Source organism: Engystomops pustulosus, chromosome 2, assembly GCF_040894005.1.
Source record: "Engystomops pustulosus chromosome 2, aEngPut4.maternal, whole genome shotgun sequence".
In the NCBI taxonomy this organism is placed as follows: domain Eukaryota; kingdom Metazoa; phylum Chordata; class Amphibia; order Anura; family Leptodactylidae; genus Engystomops; species Engystomops pustulosus.
This window is the reverse complement of record NC_092412.1, coordinates 197,145,185-197,165,027: the sequence shown is the minus strand read 5'-3', so window position 1 is coordinate 197,165,027 and position 19,843 is coordinate 197,145,185. Positions and strand designations below refer to the sequence as shown.

At 43.1% G+C, this 19,843-nt stretch overlaps 1 protein-coding gene and 1 long non-coding RNA gene across 2 annotated transcripts in view; one reads left to right on the top strand and one right to left on the bottom strand.

Moving 5' to 3' along the window:
• Positions 1-2,971: 2,971 nt before the first annotated feature.
• DIPK2B (divergent protein kinase domain 2B) overlaps positions 2,972-19,843 on the bottom strand; it is a 42,605-nt gene continuing 25,733 nt past the window's right edge. Inside the window, exons 3-5 of the mRNA XM_072137753.1 lie at positions 18,473-18,646; positions 13,923-14,211; positions 2,972-3,552 (exon numbers count right to left, since the gene is read on the bottom strand). Coding sequence (XP_071993854.1) covers positions 3,212-3,552; positions 13,923-14,211; positions 18,473-18,646 — 804 coding nt within the window. The 3' untranslated portion in view covers positions 2,972-3,211. The remainder of the gene's footprint in view (positions 3,553-13,922; positions 14,212-18,472; positions 18,647-19,843) is intronic.
• LOC140119104 (uncharacterized) lies at positions 8,202-18,801 on the top strand. The gene is made up of 3 exons (XR_011853330.1): positions 8,202-8,296; positions 13,972-14,327; positions 16,210-18,801. It is a non-coding gene; the product is annotated as an uncharacterized lncRNA (long non-coding RNA).

The following is a 19,843-nucleotide window of genomic DNA, read 5'->3' as shown; positions in this document are numbered from 1 at the left end:
ACTGTAGAGTGGGCTTTCAGTCAAATCCTCTTAAACATTGTGGCACTGTATGACAAGACAGATCATTACCCTGTTCAGTGCTGTACTGGCAAGCAATCCAGCTGCAATGTTGAAACAATTACCCACTCAATTACCCATTGTCTTTCGAGGGTGACCAGCCTTCCTGGGGGACTTGAATGAGTTTGGGATGTTGTAAAACTACAATAATCTATAAATCACAGGCTTGAAATGTCCAACTTCTCTTACAGTAGCTGATAGGATCACCCCTTTGGTTTTGATCTGGAAAATCTGCTGCCACACGGTTTCAGTCACTTTGGAATGGCACAACATTTTTGCAAATCAGTGAAAACCTGATAGTTTGGCTGCCAATTAAATAGGGTTTGTCAGTTTATTAAATAAACACTCCAGTTAAAGCTAATTCATTGAATAACGCAAGGTACAGGTGCTGAAGGAAGAAGCATGACTCATTTTTATTCTATTCCTAGAACCTTTCTAGAACCTATGGCAGTGATGGGCAACCTTATGAGCTCGGTGTGTCAAAATTCGCCCAAAAAAAAAATTCGTGTCAGTGAAAATGGCTACGCGTGTCAGCACTGACACACGTGTCATAGGTTAGCCATCACTGACCTATGGTCATGTTTCAAGATATTTTGGGTATAATGAGAGAGGAATTTTGCTCCAGGGCTCAGAAGAATGTAGTTATACCTCTGTTCCCAAACCTTTGCTTATTTGCACATGCTGAGTGTTGTCTTATACACTAAAAGGTTTTTCAGTGATTTGTGTTTCAATCTGCATGGTACTTATCTTTGAAGAATTTTGTCAAAGTTGTCTCTTTACCTAACATCTCGACACTGTGCTTCTATAGTGTCCCCTGGATAACAACTATGACCTGCACACCACTACTGACCATGCTGTGGCCCTCGCATATATATCAAATATAAACTTCACAACTGAATGACCATGCTGCACCTACCTGCATACGTCCAAAAATTGCATATAAAATGGATTGTAGCATGTGTGTCATCTGCATGTTATTGACAGTAGAAAAGACTACCCAAGCTGGAAACACGGGCAGGAAAAGATCCTGTAGATAGTCGTCTCTCACATGGAATCAATGGATAGAACACAGACAAAAACATCATCATTGTGCATGAGGGTTAAATGCCAAATCTTTTGGAAAAACATTTCCAATTCAAGCCTTTGGATATTAAAGCTCCTGTTCTGTAAGGTGTAGGTGTCCCAATACCGTTGTCCATACTGAATATTTTAGGACCTTACTAGGAAGAGCATTGGACTGTCAGTCACAGGTCATATGTATTCAGCTTAATCAGAGCATGAATTTAAGACTGTTTATCTTTTACACTTCATCAGTTCTTCAGCCACACATTTTAAATGCATATTTCCAGTGAGTGTATATTTGAATAATTCTATAAAGATTATTCAGGCATGAGATATTCATATTTTCTTGTGTGATACCTTCATAACACTAACTACAAAATGTGCACAGAGACAGAAACAAAACTTGACAGCATTTCATTCTCTGTAAAGGTGTTCAAAAAGAAATAACATGTTTACCTTGGAGCTAAGCGTTAGATGCAAGACATAGCTAAAATCTATCAAAGCCTGGATGTCCAACTTGTTCAACGTGAAAGTGCCACAAACTATAGCTGAATGAGATGAATTGTACTCTTAGAGTCAGCAATATATCTTTTGTATAGGAATAGACTTTTGATTCCAATTTTACACAGTATGTGTCACTGAACCACCGCGAGCGTCGACATAAGCCAATACCTGGGAGCGGAGTCTAAGTGACACCCGGTATTCGCCAGAGGCCGCCGCAAAGCGGGTTGGACTTGTTGCAGCGGCATACCACCAGGTCCACGACTTTGTTCAAGGTAGTGGCCAAGGCAAGGTACAAAAACGCAAACGGAATCAGAGTTGAAGTCAGGCAGGAAGTCAAGACAGGCGGCAGAGAATTGAGGTCCGGAACAGATAATCGAAAGAGTCTCGGGACAAGCTTTCTCTCAGGCATCAAGGCACAAAGATCCGGAAGGGGTCAAAGGAAGGGGCAGAGCTATACAGCAAGGCACCGGCGGCCAGCCCAATCAGCAGCGCACTGGCCCTTTAAATCTCACAGAGCCAGCACGCGAGGATGTACACGCCAAACAGCAGAAGCAGACGGTGGAGCGAGGACGTGTAAGTCTGCCAGCAGACCCCGTGCCTCAGCACCCCCACACGGAGGCACATGGGTGCGCCAGAGACAGGGGTCAATGTGACAGTATGAACGTGTGACAAGGCAGCATTGACTGCTACCAGAATGTGCTGGGCTATGTTCTCACCAAGGCAAGTTTCACAAAACCAGTACGCGATCATAAAAAATGAACGTCTTCACCCATTATTGCGGTTAATCTCATTCTTCTAACACGTAGTCAATGAGTGATTTCTGAAACAATGTTGGTCATTTACTAAGGGCACGAATCGCGTTTTTCCGATGGGTTATCCGAATATTTCCAATTTGCACCAATTTTCCCTGAATTGCTCCGGGATTTTGGTGCACGCGATAGGATCGTGGCGCATCGGCGCTGGCATGCACGCGATGGAAATGGGGGGGGGGGGGGGGAGCGTGGCCGTTTAAAAACGTCGAAAAAACGTCGAAAAAACGCAGCATTTTTTAAAAAAAAAAAGTGTCGCTTGACAAGCGCTTACCTGCACCCAGCGTAGGACGGTGAAATTCAGTGCACTCTGACGATGCAGCAGCGGCACCTAGTGGACATCGGGGGAACTACCTTAGTGAATCCCGGCTGGACCCTAATTCTCCGCAGAGAAAGCGCCGCTGGATTGCGAATGGACCGGGTAAGTAAATCTGCCCCATTATTCAGACTAGCACATGCTCTACTTTTGGAAAAAATACGCCGACAGCAATGTATGAACAACTTACTCCATAAAGCTTTCCATTCAGATTGGTCAAATACATAAACCCTATTCCAGGCTGTGATTCTACCAGAATCACACAACCTACCAAAACTAAACATGAGAGCTCCGCTGTGCACATGTATTATTGAAAGAAATAGCACAGATTTTAATGCTTAAATAGTGGGCATGAACTTTAATAAAGGTTTATTTTAATTGATAGTGCTCTCTACTGTGATTTCTGTTTAATAGCTCATAGTTGAGAATAAAATAATATGGAAAGAGCTATAGGACTTCATTATCATCTCATCTGTCTGCTATATTTACAATCTGGGTATCTGTAAGCAAATCTGGCATCACATGTTCTCCAAGGTCTCAAGATATCCATAAGCTCATTAATAAATTTCTGTGCCTCCCGGTCATTAGTGATGTATTTTGAGCAGTCTGATAGAACTTTGTCAATTTTCTCCTGGGTGGAATCTGGAAATTTTCTTGCTACTATGTGAGGCAGAAGATCTTTACATACTAGCATAACGTTCTGCTTCTCAGAAATGTCAGCACAAGATGAAAGCGTTGGTGGACAATCAGATGCGAGGCAGCTGAAAACATCACTTTCTTCATTTTGTTCAAACGCTGGTTTTTCTACAATAAAAAATATGAGATCTAAGAAACACAACCACAAGAAAAAGAAGAAAATAGAAGTTTCCAGAAATGTGTACACAATTAAAGGACATGTATCATCAGATTTATGGATGATAGACTGTCCTCACTGGCATGCTTGTTAGTTTATGGGGGGTCCTTGTACGCCTTTTCTTGTTTTCTTAAATGTCAGTTATACTGAGAAATATACTTTCTAAATATATGAGCCAGCATCTTGGCTCTGCTGTCTTTAAATTTGCACGCCTCCCCCCCCTCCCGGCATTCAATATGCATCACGCCCGTCCCGCCCCATCAGTGCAGACATCACTTGGCGACGTCACTTGTCAGCAAGTAATGCGTATTCGCAAGCACAGCCACACTAATAACCTGCCGACTGCACAAGAAGTGTTCAAGAAAAGTCCTCTTGCAAAAACTCGAGACTTGCAAACAGCTGAGTGATGTCACCATCTATCTGCGCTGACTGGGCGGGACTAGTGGGATGCATATTGAGTGCCGGGGGGAGACAGTGGAGCCAAAAGGTGATCCGGTGATGTCGCTGAAGCCCCTAAGTCCAATTTGCATATTTTTATACGATATATTTACGGTAAATCTTATGGTAGATATAATTTAAATTTGCATAAAGACCCTAAGAGACCATCCATAGCAATTGGGGATGTCACCTAGTGGATCGCACAGTGCTGTGGACTTACTTTTTGGTTCTGATAAAGAAAAAAAGAATACTTGTTGTAGAAACATGATAGCAGGAAAAAAGAAATGGGGGGAGCAGCACAATGAAAAAAACGAATTAGGATTCGTAGTGGGTGCAGGCTTCAAAAGGATCTGACTCCAAATCCCCTAGATAACCAAAATTCAAAACAGGGAAGCAGCATTCCGTGGAAAAATCTGTGTTTTATTTCGCCAGTGGGCAGATACAACGTTTCAGCTGTCTCAATGCAGCCATTTTCAAGCATAATTAGTGATAGTACAAGGCGGGTTTATATCCCCCACAGGATGTGACATCATCAATCAAGTTACATTGGATGAAGCAATAAAAAGACATATTGAGCAGTGATAATATAGTGATACAGTGTTACAGTAAATCGTAAGTGAATACATAATTAGTGTATTTACAATGTTGCCAACAGGCAGTCAGCCCGGGGCTCCATCATGCCTACATAAATAAATGAACCAATGGAGCATGTCCTGAAGGTTGCCTAGGTAACCAAGATAAGAAGGAACTGATACAGCACTGAGAGGGGAACAAAAGGCAAATCGGTAGCGGCACAAACCGCTCTAAAGCCCACACATCAAGACTCAAAGCATACCTCAGTCCGGATCACATAAAGCTCCCGGGGGGGACTAGCTAGGATGGTGTGATAGAATTGCGGAGTGCCCTGGAGGCACCCGCCGCGTTCGATCATGTCACTCGCAACGTCACTCGCACAGGAATGCCTCTACTCTCACGAGAGTGTCCAGACAGGGCAGCAGCCATCTTGGAAGTGGGAAAGTGAGTACAAGTGCCAGTACACAGGTAAATAAGAGAAAGAGCTGAAGCCAGAAACACAGGAATATATCCGATCACAGGGTACAAGGTGAAAAGAACACTAATAATGGTAGGAGACTGACGGCAGTAGCAAATCTGTGCCACCAGACCACTTGAGCCAAAGGTAAAAAGATAAAGGGATCCACCCGATCAAGTGCCCTTCGGTATCCTGTGTGGCTTATAGCATTGCTGTATCAAAATTAATATTATATGGGCAGGTTACGTGGAATTGGCAGACGGAACGCACAGGGTTGGATGTCCATGGCCCCATATAGATTATGATCTATTAGAGAAGGATAAAGAAAAATAAAAATTACTAAATGTACATAAACAAGAAAAACTTCATTACACTGTTGTCTGTATGTGAGTATACAGGGGGGAATCAAAGGGCAAACTTAATTCAGGGTATTCAAATTAAATTCTATATTTAAACCATTAGGCTGTAGGGTGTTAAGTCTATAGATCCATTCATGTTTTTTAAGGATCTTTTGTCAATCTCCACCTCTTCACAGTGGTGGTATGTGATCTATGATACAGAATTTCAATTGCTGTATGGAATGTCCACAGTCGGAAAAGTGGCGAGGGACAGGTAAGTCAAGTTTAGACGTATTTATGGTCGACCTGTGATTGTGTAATCTAAGTCTACACTCGGTAGTGGTCTCTCCTATATAAACCTTCGGACATGGACATAACAAGGCATATATCACATGATCTGATCTACATGTCAGGTGATGCCTGATGGCAAATTTTTTTACCAGAAACTGGGTCAATAAAGGAAGCACCTTTAAGCATGTAATCACAGCTTTCGCAACTCATACATGGATAGCACCCCGGTTTCAGACTCAATGCCAAATTATGTTTCCTGTCAATGGGGCCAAAGTCACTTTTGACCAGGCAATCTCTCAGGTTCCTCGGTCTCCTGTAAGAGAATAAAGGAGGGGCCAGAAAGGCCTGAATATCATGATGGTACCGGGAAAGAATGGGCCAGTGTTTGGAAATCAGATTCGAAACACATTGCCTCCGAGGGCCAAAAGTGGATACAAATGGAATCCTATCAATGAGCGTTTGATTCCTAGTCCTAGGTGCCAATAATGAAGACTTGTCTAAGTGCTTAGCTCTCTCATGGTGTCTATGCACCAGCTGAGTGGGATACCCTCTGGCTACAAATTTCGCACACAATAGATTGAGGTTGTTGGTTGATAATGCATATGCTATGGATACCATTGTGGTTTTGCTACCAACGCAAAATCTTATAGTAGGGATACCTCTGATTTTCTTTTAAAAATTCAGGATGTAGTGATCCCATCTAATGCTATTTTGGCCTCTTTTGACATCACTAGTTTGTACACTAATATTAACCATGAATAAAACCATGAGTCTGAAACCGGGGTGCTATCCATGTATGAGTTGCGAAAACTGTAATTACATGCTTAAAGGTGCTTCCTTTATTGACCCAGTTTCTGGTAAATTCGCCATCAGGCATCACCTGACATGTAGATCAGATCATGTGATATATGCCTTGTTATGTCCATGTCCGAAGGTTTATATAGGAGAGACCACTACCGAGTGTAGACTTAGATTACACAATCACAGGTCGATCATAAATACGTCTAAACTTGACTTACCTGTCTCTCGCCACTTTTCCGACTGTGGACATTCCATACAGCAATTGAAATTCTGTATCATAGATCAAATACCACCACTGAGAAGAGGTGGAGATCGACAAAAGATCCTTAAAAAACGTGAAACCGAATGGATCTATAGACTTAACACCCTACAGCCTGATGGTTTAAATATAGAATTTAATGTGAATACCCTGAATTAAGTTTGCCCTTTGATTCCCCCCTGTATACCCACATACAGACGACAGTGTAATGAAGTTTTTCTTGTTCATGTACATTTAGTAATTTTTCTTTTTCTTTCTCCTTTTGGCCCTCAGAGCCAATGTGTTTCGAATCTGATTTCCAAACACTGGCCCATTCTTTCCCGGTACCATCATGATATTCAGGCCTTTCTGGCCCCTCCTTTATTCTCTTACAGGAGACCGAGGAACCTGAGAGATTGCCTGGTCAAAAGTGACTTTGGCCCCATTGACAGGAAACATAATTTGGCATTGAGTCTGAAACCGGGGTGCTATCCATGTATGAGTTGCGAAAGCTGTGATTACATGCTTAAAGGTGCTTCCTTTATTGACCCAGTTTCTGGTAAAAAATTTGCCATCAGGCATCACCTGACATGTAGATCAGATCATGTGATATATGCCTTGTTATGTCCATGTCCGAAGGTTTATATAGGAGAGACCACTACCGAGTGTAGACTTAGATTACACAATCACAGGTCGATCATAAATACGTCTAAACTTGACTTACCTGTCCCTCGCCACTTTTCCGACTGTGGACATTCCATACAGCAATTGAAATTCTGTATCATAGATCACATACCACCACTTTGAAGAGGTGGAGATTGACAAAAGATCCTTAAAAAACGTGAATGGTTCTATAGACTTAACACCCTACAGCCTAATGGTTTAAATATAGAATTTAATGTGAATACCCTGAATTAAGTTTGCCCTTTGATTCCCCCCTGTATACTCACATACAGACAACAGTGTAATGAAGTTTTTCTTGTTTATGTACATTTAGTAATTTTTATTTTTCTTTCTCTTATAGATCATAATCTATACGGGGCCGTGGACATCCAACCCTGTGCGTTCCATCTGCCAATTCTTCCAATTCTGCATTATGCTCAATTGCCACATACCATGTAACCTGCGCATATAATATTAATTTTGATACAGCAATGCTATAAGCCACACAGGATACCGAAGGGCACTTGATCGGGTGGATCCCTTTATCTTTTTACCTTTGGCTCAAGTGGTCTGGTGGCACAGATTTGCTACTGCCGGCAGTCTCCTACCATTATTAGTGTTCTTTTCACCTTGTACCCTGTGATCGGATATATTCCTGTGTTTCTGGCTTCAGCTCTTTCTCTTATTTACCTGTGTACTGGCACTTGTACTCACTTTCCCACTTCCAAGATGGCTGCTGCCCTGTCTGGACACTCTCGTGAGAGTAGAGGCATTCCTGTGCGAGTGACTTTGCGAGTGACATGATCGAACGCGGCGGGTGCCTCCAGGGCACTCCGCAATTCTATCACACCATCCTAGCTAGTCCCCCCCGGGAGCTTTATGTGATCCGGACTGAGGTATGCTTTGAGTCTTGATGTGTGGGCTTTAGAGCGGTTTGTGCCGCTACCGATTTGCCTTTTGTTCCCCTCTCAGTGCTGTATCAGTTCCTTCTTATCTTGGTTACCTAGGCAACCTTTAGGACATGCTCCATTGGTTCATTTACTTATGTAGGCATGATGGAGCCCCGGGCTGACTGCCTGTTGGCAACATTGTAAATACACTAATTATGTATTCACGATTTACTGTAACACTGTATCACTATATTATCACTGCTCAATATGTCTTTTTATTGCTTTATCCAATGTAACTTGATTGATGATGTCACATCCTGTGGGGGATATAAACCCGCCTTGTACTATCACTAATTATGCTTGAAAATGACAGCATTGAGACAGCTGAAACGTTGCATCTCATACTTCCCAACTTTTGGACAAGAGAAAGAGGGACAAAAGCCCCTCCCCCTTTTTCTAAACACCGCCCATTGTCCCACCCACAAGCATAGTATAAAATCAACCTTGACGGTCCCCACATAGTACAGTGCCCCTTACTTTGGCCACACCCCCCCCAACCCCATAGACCCGTATAATATCCCATAAAGCAAATCTGCAACATATAAAACCCATCTTTAATTTTATCCTCCCTTGACATTTCGTTTTCCACTTTTATTTATCTCCTCAAACTTACACATAATATTATCTGTATTGCTACCCCCACCCCTCCTCACATGGTGTGGTCCCTGTTCTCTATCCTCCTCATAATGTATCCTCCAGTCCTCCAGTTTCCTCCTGTAGCCTCCTGTCCTCCAGCCTCCTCCTGTAGCCTCCAGTCCTCCAGCCTCCTCCTGTAGCCTCCTGTCCTCCAGCCTCCTGTCTTCCAGCCTCCTCCTGTAGCCCCCTGTCCTCCAGCCTCCTCCTGTAGCCCCCTGTCCTCCAGCCTCCTCCTATAGCCTCCTGTACTCCAGCCTCGTCCTGTAGCCTCCTGTCCTCCAGCCTCCTCCTTCAGCATCCTCCACCTGTCCTCCAGTCCCACAGTCCCCTCCAGAATCCTCCTGTCCTCCGACCTCCCCCTCAAGCATCCTCCTGTCCTTCAGCCTCCTCCTCCTGTCCCCCAGCCTCCTCCTCCTGTCCCGCAGCAGCCTCCACCTGTCCCCCAGTCTCCTTCTCCTGCCCTCCAGCCTCCTTCTGTCCCCCAGCCTACTCAAGCATCCTCCTGTCCTCAGCCTCCACCTGTCCTCCAGCATCCTCCTCCTGTCCTCCAGCATCCTCCTCCTGTCCTCCAGCATCCTCCTCCTGTCCTCTAGCATCCTCCTCCTGTCCCGCAGCATCCTCCTCCTGTCCCGCAGCAGCCTCCTCCTGTCCCGCAGCAGCCTCCTCCTGTCCCGCAGCAGCCTCCTCCTGTCCCCCACGCGCCTCCTCCTTCCCACCAGCAGCCTTCTCCTGTCCTCCTGTAGCCTCCAGCCCCCCTGTCCTGCTCCTGTAGCCTTCAGCCCCCCTGTCCTCCTGTAGCCTCCAGCCCCCCCTGTCCTCCTGTAGCTTCCAGCACCCCCTGTCCTCCTCCAGTAGCCTCCAGCCCCTCCCCCTGTAGCCTCCAGCACCCACCTGTCCTCTTCCTGTGCCCCAGCCCCCCTTTCCTCCTCCAGTAGCCTCCAGCTCCCTCCTGTAGCCTCCAGCTCCTCCCTGTCCTCTTCCTGTGCCCAGCCCCCCTTTCCTCCTCCTGTAGCCTCCAGCCCCCCTGTAGCCTCCAGCACCCCCCCTGTCCTCTTCCTGTGCCCCAGCTCCCCCTTTCCTCTTCCAGTACCCTCCAGCCCCCCCGTAGCCTCCAGCACCCCCCTGTCCTCTTCCTGTGCCCCAGCTCCCCCTTTCCTCCTTTAGTAGCCTCCAGCCCCCCCTGTAGCCTCCAGCACCCCCCTGTCCTCTTCCTGTGCCCCAGCTCCCCCTTTCCTCCTCCAGTAGCCTCCAGCACCCCCCTGTCCTCTTCCTGTGCCCCAGCCCCCCCTTTCCTCCCCCTGTAGCCTCATGCACCCCCCTGTCCTCTTCCTGTGCCCCAGACCCTCTTTCCTCCTCCAGTAGCCTCCAGCCCCCCGTGTCCTGTTGTAGCCTCCAGCACCCCCTGTCCTCTTCCTGTGTCCCAGACCCTCTTTCCTCCTCCAGTAGCCTCCAGACCCCCCTGTAGCCTCCAGCCCCCCCTGTCCTGTTGTAGCCTCCAGCACCCCCCCTGTCCTCTTCCTGTGCCCCAGATCCTCTTTCCTCCTCCAGTAGCCTCAGCCCCCCCTGTAGCCTCCAGCACCCCCCCTGTCCTCCTCCTGTGCCCCAGCCCCCCCCCTGTCCTTTCTGTAGCCTCCATTCTCCTCCTGGCTCCTCTCCCTGTGGCCCCCCTGTCCCCTCAGTCTCTTACCTGCTGTCATTCCATCTTCTCCCCTGGACTCACGGAGGGGGCGTGGCCAGCCGGGGGCGGAGCTCGCTCCTCACATGATTGGTGCAGACATCATGTGAGGAGGGAGCAGGGGCTGGTCCCGCCTCCTCCCAGCCCCCATGCCTTGGCTGCTCTGCAGCTCTAAACTACGGGGGCTGGAGGAGGCGGGACAAAGCGGAAAAAGTGGGCGGGGCCCGGGACATTCTCTCCCCCTTCTGTGGCAGCGTGACAGAGCCCATAAAACGGGACTGTCACGCTGAAAGCGGGACGGTTGGGAGGTATGGCATCTGCCCACTGGCAAAGTAAAACACTGATTTTTCCACGGAGTGCAAGTGCTGCTTCCCTGTTTTGATTTTTGTTGTAGAAACATCATGGAGGACTGCTAATCAAAGATTAGAAAGTCTTGATAATTATTTTATATTTTGCTTAGGCACAAGTATTCAGACCTTTTGCTGAGTACTAAAGAATAACGTAAGAACTTATGACATGATGCCACATGGTTTGCACATGTGGATTTGGGGACTTTTTGATTCTTTTTTGAAAATCCTCTGAAGCTGTCAGGTTTGATGGAAATCTCCAATGGACAATCATTGTCAGATGTCTTCAGAGATGTTCAATTGATTTCAAGTCAGGGTTCTCAATAGGCCACTCATGGATAGTAAAGGGAACCTGTCACCAGTAACCCCCAACACACACCTTTAAGATGTTTTATACATGTTTCAGTGATGCCTCTATACCTGGGATATTTTACAGTGTGCATCTCTGGAGTATTCAGCAGCTAGCCAGCCATGCCGCATGCACGGTGTGGCAATGAAGATGGCCAGGGATGTACAGGGTGCCTTGCTCAGAGCTCCACTGCTCGTGCCCGATATGCTTCGGGATCAGAAGGGGGCCGGGTTAGCAGTGTCAATTATAAGGTGGGATAGCTTGACTGGTTCAGAGGGGATCAATAATAGTTTGTTTAACCACTTCTGGACTCAGCCTATTTTGTCTGATTTTCGAATCTGCCCTGTGTCACCATAAGTGCTTATAGCTTTGGAACGCTTTAACATATCCAGGGGATTTTGAGATTTTTTTCTTGTGACACATTATACTTCAAATTAGGTAAAACATTTAGATGATCTTCTCTACTTTAGAATCAGTTAGAATCAATTAATTCATAACTTACATTTCCCAAATGTCTGCTTTATGTTGGATGGTTTTTTAAGATTCCACGCATTTTACTAGAATGTTATGAGGCTTAGAATTTCGGGGCCATTATTCACATTTTTTGGAAAATCATCAAATACCGTATTTAGATGGACCTGATCAACTTTCAATTGACTGTGAGAGGCCTAAATAATAGCGAGACTCTTAAATTACCCCATTAGGGAAACGAATGAAACGTATGAAAAGCACTTATAAGGAGTTTGTGAACCCTTTAGGTGTTTTATAGGGGTTAAAACAAAATGGAGGTGTGGTCTACAAATTGTAATATTTTTGGACAATACACTCATTTTGGGTGGAAAATCAAACATTTGCAATGGATTAAATGAATAAAGGCTCCACAAAGTTTGATACCCAATTTCTCCCGAGTACACTGATACCCTATATGTGGTGGTAACCTGCCGGGCATAGAAGGGAAGGAGGTGCCATCCAGAGCAGAACTGCAGTGTCACATTGTACAAGCTATAATTTTTTTTCTTTTTTTCATGTGGACATATAGGTGCTTATTTTATTTCCAAATGAGATGCACTTTATTAATACATAATGGGGCAGATTTATCAAGCTGTCTGAAAGTCAGAATATTCAGACAGCTTGATAAATCTGTCCCAATTTTGGAGCATCTATGGCTAATTGATTTGATTAACTCTAGATTTTTTTTTGGCCAATAACCACACTACCAAAATAATATGCTATTTTTATTCTATGGGCACAATTACAAAAATACCTCATTTATATATATATATATATATATATATATATATATATATATATATATAGTCTTGTATATATATATAAAGTCTTGTATATATATAAAAAGTCTTGTTAATTTTAGCATAACCATCTTTACAAACTTTTTTATTTTTCGGCTGGCAAATCTGGTTAAGGGCCTTTTTTTGCAAAAAGAGTCGTTCTTTTTAGTGGTCGTATTTTGTAGTGCATAACATTTTTTAAATCCCTTTTCAGCGCATTTATAAAGGGTATTAATTTAAAATTATCTTTTTTCTGTACATTTTTAGTTTTTCTTTACTGTGTTCACTGTGCAGGTCCAATCACGATTCTGTTTTAATCTGGTTAAGGTAATTTTTTTACGAGAAGAATTGTGCTTTTTAGTGGTCTTATTTAGGAGGGAGTAACATTTTTTTAAATCACTTTTTAGAGCATTTTTTAAGGGTATTCATTAAAAATCATCTTTTTTTGGATATTTTTTTTTTTTTGTGGCGTTCACCGCGTGGGTCCAATAATGATTCTGTTTAATTATACCAAATATGTTTTTTTTAAATATACGTTATTAAGTGTTTTTTGGGAACTTGACATTTTAGGGGGTTATATTTATTTATTTTTTATTTTAATGTGTTTTTTTACTTTTATTATTGCAAACCTGAACTAGAACCAGCGATGCTCTTATCACAGGAGTTATAGTGTGGTGTGAGCTCTGACATACAGCTGGCACCATCTCCGTTCTTCAGCCGGTGCTGGATGTAATAGCATGTCCCTGTGCAGGAAGTATCTTCCCACAAGGAAGTACTGTTACGTCCAGGTGTGGGTATGGGTTAAGAAAAATGGTACCTCAAATACCAGGGATAAAGGCGTCAGTGAAACATGCATGAAGACATCTAATAGGTACTAATTGGGGTTTGTGGGGAAGGAGTCACTGGTGACAAGTTCTGTTTAACAGTTGTTTGGAGCCACTCCTTTGTTTTCTTGGCTGTATCCGTTGATCTTTGTCTTATTAAAAGGGCTAAAGCACTCTGTATCAGGATTGCATTAGGAATATCTATGTAGTGAGACTTAATATAGACATGGTTGTGCCTCCCAAATTTTGTCCACTCAATTAAAGATTTAGAGCTAAATTTCAAGTACCATAGCAAATAGACTGAATACAAATATAGATGCAAAAATTTTGTTATTCTGTTTGCAAAGCTTTTTATTACAGGCCACAATATATGTATAGTATGTAATGGTATCAATGGCAATGGCAGCTGTAACATATAATTACTCTGTTTCTCACCTCTGGGTGAGCCTTACCTTGCTGTTTGTCAATAATGCCCAACTTGCTTGTGTCTCTTATAAATAGGCGACCATCGCTAAATATTCCAAATGTATTTCCATCAAGAGACGTGAAATAAAAAAAATAATTTAAGTCGTTGGCACTTAAGTGGTGAATGATTTGAAGAAGTTGAATTGCCAGGTCTGCTGCCATGTCTGGACCAGAGATATTGAGGGACATCAATGGATGAGTGCTTGTGCTCAGAAACAACCGCCCACATGAACCCAAGTAATTTGAGAAGGGCCATCCTTCCGCTCTTGGGAAGATCTAAAAGAACAGCAGACACATGTATCAAATGTAATGTGCAGCATGATACTTAGTTCATTGCTTAAATACAACCAAAATCAATACTTGAATTAAGAACATGAAGGAAATTTATCAAGGTGATTCAAAACGCATCAGACTTGTTATCCTGGGTCCTGAATGTTTCATATTCCAGTCTTAATGTACAATATACTTTCCTCTTCATACTTGTTAAATATTTTTTAATCATAGATTTTTTTAATATTTTACACCTAACACCTGCATAAAGCATAATAATTCATGCTTTGGGCACTGTTGCATAACAAAAAGTCTGAAATTTGTGCCCAAAAATCTTGAAAAAAATGCCCAGCCCCTCCATCACCCTCATCTGGATTTAGGGGTAATGCACACAACACTGAAAATCATCTGTGTGTAGTCCGATTTTTAAATGGAGCACAAATGGCTGCACTAAATGTCCAACTTTTTACTGGATCACCCACAGCTGTTATTTAAAAGAAAGCTATTAAGACAGAAGTGCCAAGAGGGGTGTTACCTGCGCTCATCCGTGCTCTGGCTTCACAGTCTGTTACACTGTGCAGGAGCACTTCCTGCTTCCGCTGTGTGCTGCTGTGAGATTACAGCAAGCACAGGGAGATGTGCCCCTGCACAGTGTAATAACCTGTGAAGACAGAGCAAAGGAGAGGCATTGGTGACACTTCCTCCCCCATAGAACTTCTGGCTCATTAACAACATTTTAAAAGGAAGGAGGACATGGATAACAAATTTAAGAAGATTACCACACCCACAGTGCCTGGATGTATGAGTAAGTGCCCCTGGTTTATAATGCTTGATTCTGATGGTAAATTTCCTATAAACTTTTACTTAATAAAAAGGCACTTCATATACACATCTTAGCTGCTGCACAACATCATCATATAAACCTCAGGTGCTACAGAATACTTGCCTCAACTGCTGAAGAACATCAAAAGACACATCTCAGCTACTGCAGTACCTCATGAAACACACCTGAGCTCCTCCAGAACCTTACAGTACACGCCACAGCTGCTGAAGAACCTCAACATACACACAGTAATGCCACACTACAGGAATAATGCACACAGTGATGTTACAGTACAGGGATAATGCTAACTAGAATAACCCTAATGAGCCAGAGGGGTTATGGGCGTGTTATCAGATCCCCTCTGTGTTGCAGCTACACATTCTGATGAGGGGAACTTCCACTGTGTGCTTACTGTCGCCAAGAGTACAGGAAGTGGTGAGGGAGGAGGGGAGGATGAAAGTGAGACCTGCTGCTGCACAGTGTAACAGCTTGTGAACCCAGAAAACAAAGGGGTTCAATAACCATTAGCATAAATTAGCATAATTTAAAAAAGTTGATTTTAGAAGGACGGAGGCCATGGATAACAAATATAAAAAAGATTACCACAGTCACAGGGCATGGTAATGTGGGCCACATCCACAAACTTAACCTGTAACAGGAGGGGGAAGAGTGGTAGGCCGGTTTAAACTGTTTTCGGACAGACATGTCTGTCTGCTGCAGAGAAAGATAAACAAGACTGAAAGGGAGAAAGGGTGAAGTCTGAAAGTGAGAGTGTGACACCGCCTCTCGCCCTGTCTCCTTGTTCTCTTGTCCATCTGCATTGCACCATCATCATAGGCCATCTTGCTGAACAACAGTATAAGGGGTTGGCCCTGAGGGAACTACAGTGGTACATATCACTGACCATCACTGACCCCTAGCCCTCCTAACACCTCTACAGCGCCCCCTAGAAGAAAGAGATTATAGGAAAGTGCCAGAGAGTAGACCAATTCTGTGTAAGCCTTGTGTTCCCCTTAAGGCTGTGATGCCCCACAAGGCCCAGCCATCCTGCAGGTAACAGCACCACTCTCACCCTGTCGCTCATTGCATCCCCTTAATCCTGAGTTTAGCACTGTAAAGTATTACTGCATGATTAATAAAAATGCTTTTCTTTTGCACGCTTGCTAAATGCTGGAACTAAGATGGTACCTGCCTGTGGATCGACCCCCAGTATGTGCCTTGCACTTTCTGGAATACATGGATGTCTTGTACAAAGCAAGTTCCTGGAAATTACAGAGAAGTTCTGCTACCAACGTCACAGATCCACTATCACCGCCATATATGGACTATGGGGAAATGATGCCACAGTGTTATATGCCTTTGTTATTACCATGTGATGATGAGACAACCAATCATCTATATAGCCACTAACTGAAGTCCCCCTCCCCCTCCGCAAAGTAGAAATGGGAACCCGACAGTGCTTTCCACTGCGTAGAAAGAAATCGAAAAACCTACATACTTTGGTAATACCACCAGCAAAATGTGGCTTTAGGAACCTCAAATGGAGACTAGATCAGATATTATAAAGCTAACATTCAACGAAAAACTATATTTAGGATGGCTTACTTCACACCATAATAATTGTTTCCATAGAACGTCTTCATAAACAACACTTCAAAATGGAAAAGCTGGATGGATACCTATTCCACAGACAGAGACTACTATGTGCTTAATGAACATCAGTTTCATACAATTTTGTGGCAAAAATGTGCCAAAACCGTACCCCCTTACCCTGGCAGGGAGGAGTTGCCGTTCTGTATTCCATAAACTCTCCCTAGAGGTAGCTTAATTTTGGAACCTCACTTTTTTACAATCCCTTTTAGTGAGAGATTCTCCCAGCGAGTTATTTGCTGATCTCCACTCCTATAGCTCCTAAATTGAAGACCATCTACTAATCTCTCAGAATAAACAATTTGTTAATGCAGAAAACAATTTTTAAACCATACAACTGAATGAATATGCAACTAAGCAAAAGAAGGCTGCTATAAATATATATATATATAGCAATATGAAAAGAGCACCGCAAATTCAGACTCAAAATCCAAGTGATTAAAGTGACTAAAAACAGCAAAGGTTTATTTAGTTTCACTCATTGCAAAAAGTCTAGTTAGTGGGGAAGCGGAAACGCAAAACATGAACACTGTTGTGGATGGGCATTATCAGCCCCTAAGTATCCCAGTACAACCTCCCACCATGACAAGGACAGTACCAATTGTTATCCCTTGTCTAGTGTTCCCCCTCTACCACCGCCTGGACTCTTCAGAGGCAACAGGTGCTGGACAGCAGACTGTGGAGAAGGTACTTAAACAAAGGTGGGCTACAAAGGATATTGACTGGTCCACGGTTTCCAATAACCTCTTATGGTTCAGAGGTTATGTTCTTACAAAGCCATAGTGGTGGCAGTGTGGTCTAAACCGTCCTGAAAGGCAGCTTGCTTTCTTATTGTTGTTAGTCTTCTTGTTAGGTTGTGCTTCCTTACTAACTGCACTGTACGTGGTAAAATTTTAAGTGAAACTAAATATACTTGCTGGTTATGGTCACTCTGGTTTTTGAAATTCAATGATTATACAAAGAGTTGAGAGAGGTTTTCCTGGAATACGGAATAAACCATTGTCTTCTGGTTCCAGCTTTACAGCAGTTTCTGGTACCCAGGGTCAGAAGTGTTGAATTAAAGGGGTATTCCGGGAATATGAACGTCTGACACAAAAACCCTTGATGATATAAATAAATGAATACAACAATACTCAATGTCATTAGTCACAAAATGGAGCTAAAATAATATGATTTTATGATTTACAAAATTTATGGCCTCTCTAAAGTAGGTGGAGTTATCACTAAGATGGCCGCCACTGGAAACTACATGTTCCATGATCCTTTAGTTCTCAGTAACTCCTCCTCCCTCCTATGCTCTGCTCCCAGTGATGATGTAACAGGTTTTCTTGCTCTGTTACCATAGTAATGATGTGTAACTGTCATCACCACAACACTGGCCATACTGGATGCACTGCAACCAACCGACTACAGCCAAACTGAGTGGTGATCACATGACCTGCCCAGGCAGGTACAGGACATGTGATGTGGACATGTGACCAGCGGCCATCTTCTTTTCTTCGACGGACCGCGTGGAGGAAACTAACGGACTGATTAAAGGGCCAGTAACATTTTAATTCTTCATTACAGTCTATGTCACCAGCAATTTTTGCTAAGTGGAGCCAAATTTTAAATAACAACTAATTACACATTAGCTTATATTTTGAGTGCCCACTTGTATATGAATTATGCTGATTCCTGCAATACCCCTTTAATAGTTGCAGTTTCCGACTTCTGGAACAGGGATCCAGAGAAGGTTTAGGTTTTTTTTTGCTTAGCCAGGGTCACAATTCTTTACTAAAGAATAAAGCTTACCTGTAAAACAATGGGATATATATTAACTGAGAGTGTGTACAAAAGTCTTAATCTGTCCTTGTCTGTAAGGTGGGTCATGTAGACACTCCCAGCATCCAACACTTCACTATAGCGCCGAATTATTCGATCTAAAAGTCGTTGAGAGGGACAGCGAAGGAATTGAATTGGTAGACCCTACAAAACACACATAAGCAAAAAACACATTACGATGAATTAAGATCAAAATTAAGATAAAAAAAAATAAGAAAAACAATCTAAGAACATGAGGAATAATTATGTTGACCATTGGACTGGGTAATATGTGGTGCATGTTTAGTGTAATATATATATATATATATATATATATATATATATATATATACTGGAGGCTCTTTTCTATATTAGCAGGTTTGCTTGACTAGTTTCACTACACATGGCTCTGGTCAGGGTGGCTGTGGCTCTGAGGTTAGGCATCAAGCTATACCCTAGCTATAGCTATAGGCCACTGTACAGGGCAAGATATGGGCAGTTAGAATCTTCTGGATGGCCTAATATTGCTCTCTTTGGACCAGGGAGAAAATAAAAGAAAGAAAACAAGACACAACTTATTGAAGTACATTAATCAATCTGTCTATGCTAGAAAACTGTAGTAATATGCACCTGAAATGCTCTGCACCGCATTTATTGATGTTTGTTCCTACAAAAAAAAGGGGGTGTGTGCAGCAGAAATGACCTGTGCACCAGAAAATTCAATATTGTGGCGCAGAAAACTAGACCCACTAATAAGAGGTGCAAAGTAGGACTCACCAGTCTTATACCGCACCAGATTAATCACTCAGCATCAGACACGGGGATTAATCTGGAGCAACAGAGAACTGTCTAGTTCTACTCTGCTGTGATCTACAGACCAACACATCTCAAGTCAACCAGATTATGACTGGTTGACTTGTAAATAACTGTATGATGATGATTAAAGGATCAAGTTGTATATAGGTCTCATATAGACAGCATAGAGGCGAAATCCATCAACATTTTCTTGGGAATGGGTCTAAGCTACAATACCAGGCACCATATTACTACTGCTCCTCGATTATTCTTTATGAATTTGCTATCATTTTGCACCAGAAAACACCAAAATTATGATTATGTGCTCTGTAGAACAAGGCTCACTGTACACAACTGTCTCCTTGGATAAGTCATGTATTTTGTTCCAGAACAGCATTGGATCTTGGAGCATTGAAGATTAGGATTGGCCAAATCCTTTTTTCTTTAGGGAGTGCATCCAGCATTGTTGTTTAGTCTTATTCCATAGCTGTAATACCAGACAAAGTCAATATAGAAGGGTGGCACTGTTTATTAAAAAGAAAAATCCAAAAAGAACATACATTTTTA